The sequence below is a fragment of the Petromyzon marinus genome, chromosome 31, assembly GCF_048934315.1.
Source record: "Petromyzon marinus isolate PM22_M1 ecotype Great Lakes invasive population chromosome 31, UKy_Petmar_22M1.pri1.0, whole genome shotgun sequence".
In the NCBI taxonomy this organism is placed as follows: domain Eukaryota; kingdom Metazoa; phylum Chordata; class Hyperoartia; order Petromyzontiformes; family Petromyzontidae; genus Petromyzon; species Petromyzon marinus.
In genome coordinates, this window is record NC_133697.1 from 14,210,613 (window position 1) to 14,223,463 (window position 12,851).

The following is a 12,851-nucleotide window of genomic DNA, read 5'->3' on the forward strand; positions in this document are numbered from 1 at the left end:
CACAGGATGATGGGTAAAACAAGACCCAACACGAGGAAGAAAGTAAAAAAATACCGTATATATATTTTAAACACAATGGTAGGTATAAACATTTAGAAATGGAGGCAAATAAAGTTTAACACATCGAAATACAGAAAAAAAACCTAGACTACAAACTACAGAGAGGCACAATATACAAGTTATTAATGCGCTTGGCTGTGGGTTCAGTGGTCATCAGTTTGAAGCCACCTTTGGCCAATATCTGACTTGGCAATTTCCAATGGAAACCACATACACAGCTTTCTCTCCTAATTGAAGGTCAAATAAATCCCCTTGGCATTGTCCACAAAAAATTGCGTGCCACTATTTGGAGAATTTATTGCTCCTCATTATGTTACACAATATATTATTGCTGAGCAAAGACGGCAAACATTCGCAAACATGGTGGGTGCGTATATATAAAGTGCCGCACTTGTGCAAGGTGAAAGCCAGCCATGTCCGTAGGGCTCACGGCACTGTGGGTGGAGGAACTATCCCGCACACTTGCACCGTGTTTATCACCAGGTGAGAGCCAATTGAGACGAGAGAGACTCTTTTGCAATGGAGAGCTGGTCTGCAGGACAAATAATGAACTCGTCTTGTACAAATGTATTTCAGAGCACAAAAGTGAACAATACAGCCCAAGCCCACTTATTTTTGCAACATTTTTAACGATGCCCTTGTCACAACCTGTGCGCGCATCTTCTCCAAACCCCTGTATTCCTCATTCTGCCTTTCGACTTAATTCTAAGCGTGCAACTCTCCATGCTTCTTTGCACGGTTAATTTCATGTTTAATTTTCTTAATGGCAATATATATTTTGAACAAAACAATTCAGGTACACAAAGAGGATATGAAAAAAGGGGTTGGCACCAGTACAAGCACATTACGGCTTACAGTGCAATGGAACTATTTCTAAACCGCATGTTTCAAAACTGTTTCAATAAACTCAACAACCCTGAAGTAGAAGGGAAAAAAAGGGAGGTGGGGGGAAGGGGGGGGTGCCTAAATGCCCTAATGAATGCTTAAATGACTTACAGGTCGTAAATAGGGACATGACCTATTATGATGTGGGATGGACAGAAGCTTCATTATTGACGACATTCCAGTTTTGATCAGAAATCAAGCATGGGAACATTGTGAATTTAGATTGCATCACACTGAGGCAGTTGCTCCATGTAAAATAATGTAACGTACTGCATGATAACATTAATTGAAAGTCCATTGTCAATTCACAGCCGAATAAAAAGCTGCCAATGCCATGCCACTCATGATGGTTCATATGACCTTATGTCACCGTATGCGGCTTGGTGAAGGGGAGGTCACGACCGGTTAACATGTGGCTCACCAGCGCCGTTGGCTGCGTACGGTGCAACCGGATTTCAACATTCATTCATTCATGGCTGAGAATTAATAGGTCATTGCGTTAACCGCGAAACCACTTCTGCTCATACGGTACTATATTATACTGTATGTCTGTTTATTTTTTATAACTGTGCATTTTCAACTGTAGGTACAGTTACATCATGGGACCTCGTTTGCCAGTACCAAAATATGAGAATAGGTTTTCCCCTTTTTTTGTTGCCAGAAAAAAGGGGAAAACCTGTTCTCATGTAGGTTCAATTGTTTTATTCCTTTTGCTCTGCTTTGAAAACATGGCCATTGCCTGAAATTGTACCCTGCAGCCCTAAATGCACGCAGCTATATCATCGCACACGAATCCGTATGCCCTACACGCATGAATCTCGCCATTCGTTGTGACTGCTTAGACCATTATGCGTTGTTAAACTCGGAGCTGCCGCCTCGACGGGTCTGTGGAGTTGATGCGAAATGGGCAGAATTAGTGCCTCACTATTAGTGTTGTTCTCTTTTTACCCTGGGCAATGTGAAATAAGCTATTGTGGGACCTTTCAAATATGAACCCCTTACCAAGCCTCCCAGCCCCCACACCCTTCTCAGCTTCATTTAGTTTTCCTTTATCACTGCCTCCCTGCCCTCCCTCGTCACCTCCCAAACTGCCTTGTGCAAGTCAGCTGACATGACATTCCTTCTTGGCCAGTCTGGTATAATAAATCCACAAAAGAACACCCAACGCTTTCACACGAAAATCCCTGTTGAATATTTAAAGTCGTGTTGTCATGTGCAAGTCAGATGTACTTGAATATTTACCCTTAATGGAAATTTAATTAGTTTTTGCAGGACCTTGTAAGTCATTGGGTGTTCTCCCAGTTTTTTTCCAAGTGTTTTTATGTGACCCACTGTTCTCATTTCCAAAGTGTGCCACTTTTTGTATAATTGTTTTAGCATTGTGCGGTTAATAAATTTAGGCTTCATATATTCAACAACCGTGAAGATCAGAATTTCGTTTTTCCCCGCTCTAATTTGCCTGTGGCAGTTGCTTTGTATAAGGCAGCTGTAGCTTAGTACGTTGCCTTGCAATGGAGATGCAGTGCGTCTGGCCGTTACTCACCCAGAAGCTTGACTGGCGCAGGGGTGTTTAGCACCCTCCAGGTCGACTGAACCGCCACAGGCTCTCCGTTTGAAGGATTATTAACCCTTTCCCATTCCGAGACGTCTACAAGTTGCTGGGTGGGGTCCCGTTCACCGCTCAATCTTGGAACGTGCAAGCCATTCAGCGTTACTGTTATTTAGAGAGGCATAGCACCGCTGTTTTTAAAGACGTTGTACTCCCCACAGAGAACTGTAGCGACATGATTGCACTCCGTTGATGGCTGGCGCCAAACTGTGCCACACACCCTCCCACATGGCCTTTTACGTATGTATACATCGTCGGAACGGAATCGGGAGAAAAACTGATGACGAACATGCACACATACGTCATCAGAACGGGAAGCGTTGAGTGTGCCTTCTTATTGGGTGTTACGGTGTCGCCTTTCCAATGATTCGCTCACACCACTGGTGGTGGACAGGCCTCCACTGGAGGGAGCCCTCGAAAGCCTCTCTAGCGGGTGTTTTAGCCGACTAACACATTGGCCAGATGTCTCGGAAGAGGTGGAACGTATCCATACTTTAACCCACCACATGTGTGAACTGCTGGTCGACGAACTGTAGGGCACTCATTTATATCGCTGCCTGGATAGAAGCTGGGGGATTTAAGAAACTTGCGACCTTTGTTTAAACTCCTGCGCCAGGAGATCAAACCAAATTGGTGACCTCCGAATTGCAAGTCCAGTGTGCCATAACACCCACGAGTTATTTTCTGTACGTGCTGTGACGGTATCAGCCACAACTTTGGCCATACATTTGAATTGATGGAAGACTTTTCACTTATTCATTTACAAACTAGCTAGCTCGGGATTAATTTTGATTTGCAAAGTAGTCTGCCAGTTCTCCGTAGTGTAATGGCATTTGCTTATGAAACCTCATGGCCCACACAATTCTGGCAGTAATTTTTACCTTTTTACTTTTTTTACCTGCGGTTTATTTTCAAATGTGGTATTTTTGGTTCGGTCTTTGCTATCTTAAACTAAATGTGAGAGTGATTACAGTTGTAGCATAAGTATTTGCCATGTAAGCAGGAAGTGGCTGATTGCCATTATGTATATGCATATTTTCAATATGTGCCTCTCCTGCAGTGCCGTTGCAGTGCCATATAGGTCAAACTGCGCTCAGGAAATACCTGGTATTGAATTCGTTGCATTACTTTTGGTGCTAGAGTACTGTGTTTTATGTTGACGATGATATTTGACAGCCAATTGACACCAACGCTGCAGATCATAAACGCTGAAACTTTTGCTATTTTTTCTTTCCCCAACTACGCTTTGTGATACGATGAGAGTCGTGTGCGGACCAATCAGTTTCAAAGGCAACGCGTATGTTATCAGAGGATGTTTTTTGTTTGCATGTTCACCACAAGTACGTGTGGTAAATGCAGACAGGATTCCTTGAAAAAGGATTCTGTTTGGTGTTTTATCATCTTAACGCAACTGTTTCATTGCCAGAAAGGGTAAACCCTATTGCTATGTTTTGATACTGCCAAGAAAGATCCCATATTGTAGTCTGGTGTCTCTCCTGGCTTCCTCGGGTGTGTTGTGTTACCCAGCATCGTCGCGTTAGCGGCCGTGTTTGTCAGTCTTTGGGTTCCAGGGACGCTGTTGCCAGGGCATGGCCTCGGGTGATGCCGTAACCTGCCCGTTCCCCAGTCGTGAATGGGCCCCCGGTGCTTGTCGTGTTGCGGCTGTGTGGAGCTGCTGCGTTGATCTGTTGCTCTCTTTGTTTACAAAAGGGGATCTAACAAAAATCCTTCTGTTTGCTCCATCGTAATGCCTACACGTGTTGAAAATGAACTTGAACTCTTGACTTTCAGGTAACACGTGTGTCCATGTTGGTTGTGGTCTATAGATGTAACCAGTTGCTTTTTGTAAACAGAAAAACCTGCTTATTTATACATTGCTCATGCCATGTTATGTATAGGGACTGGCATGAAGTATATACCATACACTGTACTTTTAATGTCAATCGTGTGGAATAAAGAAGCTCATTTAAGTTTTTAATAGATTTGTTCAAATAACCATCTTAATTTGGAATCAAACCTGATATACCTAGACGGTCAGGATGCTATCCTCTGATCGCTACACTCCAGAAAATTTTATAAGGACTTACATTACACATTCAACCAACGAATAATTTCAATTAAAGCCAGACTTTAACAGCAGAAATAAATTCCCATGAAGCTCGGCGTCTCCGTGCTCAAGCGAGCAACGGGGAGGAGCTCGGCTCGGTGGCACTGGTCCAGTGGTGGAAATTCCACTTGTCCATGACAGGGCCAAGGACAATAATTATGGGGAACTTTATTCTCCGTCTTGCACTTACACCTTATAATTCCGCCTTTCATTTTAAAATATGAATAGACGCACCCCTGCCAGCAGTAATGACAGTCATTTGTAATTGTGTATGCTATCACATTAAAAAAATATAGAATACAGTATGACGGAAATGGATCCTTCAAGTGAAAACATTGTATTTGCAGATTCTTTATTTATTAGAGAATTGTATTGTTGATTTATCTTGATTGCCTAATTGTACTTTGGAATGGTTAGCTCATTGTCCTAATTGGGAATATGTAGCATCGCTGTGCGTGCCCCATATTGCACTCTTAGTCTCTACTTTAAAGTTTTTTAATTCTCAGTGGGTAAAAACTAAAATATCAGGAGTAACCATGCGTTTTTAATTGCATTTGACGACTTTCCATTGCAGGCGGTGTCAAAGGAAACTGACGTGTTGCTCTTTGCGCGTCGTGTGTGTGTGTGTGTGAACAGTCACGCAGCGTGGACAAACAGCACGCTGTCATCAACTACGATCTGGTACACGACCAGCACATGCTCAAGGACCTGGGAAGCCTCAACGGCGTAAGTGCAAGTTCATTGTTGGTTCACCTGGAATAGTTAAAGCTAACACGTGGGTTCGTTGAGATAGTTGAACAGCTTGATGCAAGACCGTTATGTTTGTCGGAGCTTAAATTTACAGCTTTTTTCCAAAGCTTTAGCACGAGAAAACAAAGCTTTGTTACTGCTGCCCATGTTTTGGCGCCTGTGCTTGTACAGCTTTCTGACGTGTTTTCGGGTCGCACCACGTGTTGTTCAACATGATGCCTGACGTTTTTTTGCTTCCACCTGCTGGAAGCTTCTTCGGTAACTGAATTGAGCAGCTCGCTCTCTCTTATATATAGCATTCTTGACACGAAAGAAGCCGCGGCGCCACCAGCAGCAGCAGCAGCAAGCAACCCTATATATAAATGAGGGAGAGAGTGAGAAGATGCTCCCAAAACACGGGAGCGAAACGTTGTTGGACATCGTGCCGAACGACATGCGGCACAACTCGAAAACCACATGGGAGAGCTATAAAGCTTCTTGCTTGCAGTTGGACAGTCTAGCATACACGGCCTTGGCGTGTATCGGCAAGAGCTGTTTGTTTTGTTGCGTCACCTTTTAAACAACACGATGAGCGAGGCTACTGTAAGGGTGAGCCGGGTGTTAAAAATGCAAGATGTTCAAAACGAGAGTGCTGCGGGCGCAGCGATACATTGCGCCGGACTTTAGGAGAATGCATGGTGACCTCACATGCCTCGGTGCCCTTTAACCGGGTCACGTAGGTTTCGCGAGGCGGCGGCCACGAGAGCAACGCGGCCTTTTGTCGATATCTTTTTCTTTTCGTGCGTGTCTTCAGCTTGTGCGAACGCTTGTGTGCACACTTTATTATCAGTGTAAAGTAGGAAATGGATGCGAAGTGATTACTGCACTCTACTTTGGTCTATTACACTTGGGGTTCTACTTTTGGCCAAGGTCTCCATGAGGTCAGCTGATTCAGTTCATCATCACCAGACATGAGCCATGTTGAATTAAAAAAACAACACCTGGTCTGATAGGTCAACATCAAGTCTGGGATGACCCGGTGTATTGTTTGTCTGACTACAACTAAACGTAACAGCGGCTTCACCAATAAAACCTTCCCCTAATAGTGTTGTCAGAACAAAAGACAAATCTTCGTCCATTGTGCTTCTATTATGTTAATCGGCATAAGTCATAGTGTATCCAACAAATGGGATAATGCATTACATTTTTATGAACCTGAGTTCGAATCCCGACCAAGGATGACATCAGTAGGTGAGTGATATCGAAACGGGTCCTGGGCTACCCTTCACGAACCCACCACTGATCCTCGTGTTGAGGTACGGCACAGACGAGAACCCCACGTGACCAACACGGTGTGGTGGGGGGCAGGGCGGAGGCCTTCATCTCCCTCTGGATTGAATAAAAGAGCTATTATTATTATTCAATGAAACTGATATATATTAAAAGCAAAAGAAAAATAACTAGAAGCTGAACTGAAAAAAAAGTATCTATTTGAAAGCAAGACTGTAAGTTGAAACATAATAGAACTTGGCCTTGGATGTTCTTACAGCCATGTGTTTTATTTATTTCATTTTAAAAAACGCACAGCTTGGGGTATTTTTTCATTTCCAGTGTTGTGCTGGTGATCACGTTGGTTTCCAGCTGCTATGACGGGAAGAGATGAAACGACTTTTCTGATTAATAATGTAATGCAATGGAAATTTGCGGTGGCTTTCTGTTCGCTTGTTCACGCACTTTGTTTTTTTGTTTGTTCCTTCAGACGTTTGTAAACGAAGTTCCGGTTCCCGATCAAACGTACGTCTCGCTCAAGCAAAGCGACGTTATCCGCTTCGGATATGATATCCTTTACAGCTTCTGTGGCAATGGAATGACAACGTTGGTGAAAGGTGTTTATTCCAGTCAAAAATGTGACGTTTCTAAGACTTGCTGAACGTTTCTAAAAAAAATATGTGTGTGTGTGTATGAAATACATCTGAAATCGGGAGTCTCGTCATACATTTTACTACCATGTGTTTAGAAAAAAATTGGAACAAAAATATAATAGAATAATATTCTGACATGGGTATATTTAATTAAGTCATTCCATTTACACTTTTTATATAAATTACGATGTTAGTTTGTATACTAATATTATTTTTGCTTAAACATCTGCGTGTCATTAATATATACCACACATGTGGCCTTATGATGCCACATAGCTTCCCATTATTCATGAAGCCTCAAAGGATAATCAGATAAATTAGTTATTGCAAAAATAATTGCAAAATTACTGCTGCTTCCAAGGCTACGATTGAACAGTCACTGCTGACATCTTATCCTAGTTCGTTACAAAGAGGGAGGCAAGGACTCGTGACAAAGTGTATGGCCGGTAGAAGCCGATGTATACAATCTCTGCATTAGAACAAATTTTTTTTTTTTCTATTAAAGTTTGCGACTCGCCCTCCTCGCCTTCCTGTCACAAGCAAGAGCGATGAGGTGGACTAGTCTCAGTATTCACTTCCCCATTCAGCCTTTAGTTAAGTTTCATGTTCGGCGAGTGAATTATTTTCTTTTGATTAGCGAGCTTGTTCTACACGACTCGTTTTGGTCGGATATTTTGAGCCCCACGTTTTGGCCTTCCTTTGTTTCTTATGTGGCTTGAATTAGAGGTCCTTTATTTGCAAAAGAATTATACATAATAGGTGCATATATTCGTGAACATATCATTGAGTGTTATTGAAATTTTATCGCAGTTATCTACACATTTTTCACGATTCTAGGTTGCATTATTAATGACCTTATCACTGGTTAACCAGGATACACCCTTGAGATTCACATCCTATTTCCAAGGGGGTTACTGGCAAGATAGCAGCATATCAGTTCCACTTAAACTCTATATGAAATAAGTCGGATGTAAAGAAATTATATTACACATCACACACCACTATAATACATTCATTTAGACTTGATAAAAATAAATAAAAATACAATACATCGAATTTTCAAAGCGTGATATAAAATGGTTTAAAGAACGGTATTCAACTTTGAGCTTTTCAATAAAGAACCAAACAGTTTTAAAGAAAACAATCCCTTTCCTCTTATGCCGCCTTCCTGTGGTTATTAAAAAAACATAGTTTCGGCATGCGCTCAGACGCTACACCGCCCAGAGATATAAAGAAAATACTGCACTTGTTTTCCTCGTGAGCTTTTTGGTCAAAGGATGCTGTTGTGGTGCAATGCATAACACACTGCAGTTGCAATCCAGAGGTTACTGTTTCGAGATCCTGGCACTTTGCCTCTGTCCATCCAGCAGAAGAGATGGTTTCACCACATCTTCTTGGTTCTTTCGGTAAAGTCACGTAGAAGGGAAATAATAAAATAATAAAACATAGTTAAATAAAATTATCACGACGTTTCGGCCACAACACAAGCAGCCGTCCTCAGATGAAGAAAGAGCTGTTGGAAAGACACTGCTCTAATGAACACTGCTAAGCTTGGCAGCGTCTTTTAGGCTCGGTGGGAGGAGCAGAGCGCCTTGACAAAGGAGTTTACATATCAACAGAAGAATTTAGCATTGAAGTAGCTATGTTAATGTGAGAGATTAGCAGGATCGGTAGGTCACCTGCGGTGGGGTGAAGTGTAGGTACTGCCACCTCTTCCAAGACATCTGGCCAACGTGGACGTGTAGGCCAAACATGCCCTCTAGAGGGGCTCTTGTGCTGCCTTTAGTTGAGGCCTTTTCACCGGCAGTAGCGTGAGTAAGAAATTGCGGGGCTGCACCTTTACCTTTTGGTTTTATTAATGAAGTGGTCAAGTTTCCAGATGTGTATACGTGATGCTGCAGCTGTACATCCAGGAAAATCTCAAAAAAGTATCCCCATTTTACTAGGAGTTACCCACAGATGTGGTCATGCTGTACGGTTAAGCAATTCTGTCGGCAAAATACAAGTGGCTTGATTCATCGTATGCCCTACTCCTCCCCATTTATTCTGGAAGCCACTTTGCCGTGAAATTTCTCAATTTCTTGGATATAACATAACCGTTTGCAGGATGTTTTCTGACTAGTTTGAATTGGTGATTTGCAGACACTGTTAGGCGTTGTATTTTTTTATTTATAAAAGCTTGCTTGCATAATGAACGGAGATACTGCTTCTGTTTGGGAGCGGTGGTGCTCAAAATTCAATCTCCATTGGCATGTCTGTATATGTATGACAGTTGACAATGTGTGAAATGTGGTTTGTATAATAAACACCTCGTAAGTGATGTTTGTTAACAATGGAAAACACTGCACTGCGTTGCTAGGCTTGAAGTTTGGTCATTTTTGGACCATAGCAGTTACTGTCCGTCTGAAGTTTGTCCATATTGCACATCTACCAATCCACAAAAGATTAAACAAAATATCTCTGCAAACAAGCATTGATATGGAGTTTATCTCTGTTGATGGTCCTAACCTCAGCAGTGGAAATTCCACCTTCCCAGGGCATCTCTCAGGACAGATGTACCCGTGGGTTTTGGAGCATTGGAACACCAGGGAAAGATGGGCTAGATTCCCACCCAGTGTTTGGAAATGGGGGGGGGGGGGGGTGGGAGAGTGGGGAAGCCATATGCTTTCCCCCTTTACTTCTCGCCCTTCTCTTTTCAAAGCTGTTCCCACACGCCTGATTGTACAACAACAGTTGTCCAAAAGGTGAGGAAACGGTTGAAATGACGTTTGCCTCCTGCTGAGAATCTGTAACGTCTCGCGCTGCTTTTTAATGCCCCGCAGATGGGGTCCCTAAGGCAAATGATAGTCGGTTCACGCTCGCGCATTTAAAACGTCGACAACAGCAAGCGAACGCTGACAGGTGGCTGTCGTGAAACAAGCTTTTATTGTCCTTGGACCTTAAAGAGCCTTATAATTTGGTCAAAAGTCAATGCGTCCACATGTTCAACAAATCCTGCAATGCATTCATCTCTGTTCATGGCCCCGAGCCAGTTGTGGATATTCGACGTTATTGTGGGGGCAAGTCTGTATACAAGACAACCAGTCTGGAAGTCCCATAAAGATGGTACTGAGTACTGAACCTTCGGGGCTGATGGTGTACTGAACCTGTAATGTTAAATTTCGATTTAAAGCTTTCGTGACTGCAGGGATTCATCTTCTGGGTTCTTTCGGTAAAGTCACGTAGAATGGAGATAAAATAAAAATAATAATATTCTGTTCTGTTATTATTTTTATTATTTTATCTCCATTCTACATGACTTTAATGTTAACTTAATTCAGTATATCTCTCCGACATGTTTTTGGGTTGCACCACGTGTTAATTATTATTTCTGATGTTTTCCTTCTTGAAAAAGCTGACACCACGCGGACCGAAACGTCGGATTTCATCGCAAACAACATCATGCCGAACAATACACGCGGCACATTTCAAAAACACTTTTGGTTAGATAAACAGCGCACAGTTGTGAAAACCTGCTCTGTAGTAACGCAGTATTCTATTCTAAATATAATCGTGTGGCCTCTTAATTATCTTGCTGTACTCAGATGTAAATGCATACATGTCTGAGTGATAACAATTGTCATGTTAATATTTAAATTTTGTATCCACATATATTCTGTTACGTAAGGTCTTGCTACGGTTAATCATTATTCTGCTGCATAATCCTAGTAATCTCACTAAAAGGCAACACCCAGTTATAGACCGTGCAAAGTTACCAGCATTAATGGATAAACCATGGATATTCTAACATTAGTTCAGCCGAATCCACGGATGTGTTTACGTGAAATTCTCAACGTGCATGCGTCGGTGAAAGAAATGTTTAAAGTGACCTTTTTTCAAGAAGAGAAACAAGCTGCACATGACTCCAGTGCACTTGTTTATTAAATTCTAGGCCCTCGGTCTTTTGGGCCATTGGAGGCCTCAATATGTATAAAATATGTATTTCTACTGGAGGAATCCTATGAGCTATAAAGCCCTTTTTGACAGATGTCCAGTCGGGATGGGTAAGAACGTTACAACAAGATAAAATATTCATAAACACGATGGTAGTGCAGAGTACAAGAATGGTAAAGAAATCGCCCAAAAACATACAGATAAAACGAAACCATTCCCATCCTGCCAGGCAGAGCCCACTGGGGTCTTCACGCTAATATCCTCACCGTTACCTTCACCGGTGTCTCTTTGCAGTGCTCTTCACACATCTGCCTGTCCGTCGCAGTCTCTTTAAACTGAGACAACTTCCAATCCCATCCACATTTTAATTCGAAGTGCTCTCAATCATAATTTACCACAACCCGTTTTGTCATGAACGCTGCTTTATAACAGACAAATAATAATCTCATATATATAGCGGTGCGCTAATGTTTCAGACAGTGACAGTTCTGCAGAGTCATTGCCTCAAATATTAGGCGACTACATATTTTATAAAAGTTGTGAACTAGCGTTTTGTGTTTGTCCTTGAGCGCCCCTGCTATAGTAGGCCGTTACATTTTTTATGGCAATCACATTAATTGTGCGATAAAATACACACAGCCGTGCACTTTTCCTGCTGTGCCTTTTGCAGTTCGAGTAGCTTGTGTTAATAATATTACAATTTAATGCTAATTACTGTATTTTTTTTATGAAAAGATGATAACCACTCAGAAAATGTAATCAAATCGGGAAGAGACCACTAATGGATAGCCAATGTACATGGTGCTGCTGTTTCATTGTCATTGGCTGCTTTATTGGATGTTGGCGGCTCATTGCAGAGTAATCCAGCACTTGTAATCCAAACACTTGTAATCCATCACTTGTAATCCAGCACTAGTAATCCAGAGGGTTAGCAGACCACACGTGGTGCGAAACGACATTTGTGTTGGCCGTCGAGGTGCCACACCCTGGCTCATCAGAGGAGGTGGTACAGCAATCATGGACTAATCTCCATCTTTTACATTATGAGACCTCCTTTGCCAGAAACAAGATATAGGAATAGGTTTTACCCTTTTAACTGGCACAAAAACTGACACCTTTATTCAAGGCATCATGTTTGCAAAAAACCACAACACACGCAGTCAGAATGCAAACAAAAAAGACAACTCTGATAATAATATGCACTGTCCTTGAATTTGATTGGTCCACACCCGAGACAGCTTTTCTTAGAGCCTAGTCTCCATTGGTGCTATCTTGATGGGAGAGTGCTGCTCCCTCTACATGAGTAGATTTTCTCTGAGTTCTCTGGTTTCCTCCCATGTATAACCCGTCCTTAAGTGGCTGAACACAACTTCAAATGTAAACGTAACAATGCAGGGCCCTCGCTGGAAATGAGTCCCTCTGACTCGGTATGGCTTCCTGGGTAAATAATCATTATTGTTGATATTGTAGCTGCCTGAGTACAGAGGTGAAACCTGAAATGAATCGTGATCAAAGTTGCCAGTGGAAAGATCCATAGATTGAGGTAATGTAATCTCTCTGACGGATTGAGTTATAGAAACAAGTTTGCATCATTTCCTTTTCACAT

The 12,851-nt window shown here is 42.2% G+C and overlaps 1 protein-coding gene across 5 annotated transcripts in view; it reads left to right on the forward strand.

Annotated features, from left to right (window-relative positions):
- LOC116947890 (centrosomal protein of 170 kDa-like) overlaps positions 1-12,851 on the forward strand; it is an 88,853-nt gene that overhangs the window by 18,522 nt on the left and 57,480 nt on the right. For all 5 annotated transcript variants that reach the window (XM_076071141.1, XM_076071139.1, XM_076071140.1 and 2 more), the window contains exons 4-5: positions 5,298-5,387; positions 7,150-7,228. In XM_076071141.1, the coding sequence (XP_075927256.1) occupies positions 5,298-5,387; positions 7,150-7,228 (169 nt within the window). The remainder of the gene's footprint in view (positions 1-5,297; positions 5,388-7,149; positions 7,229-12,851) is intronic.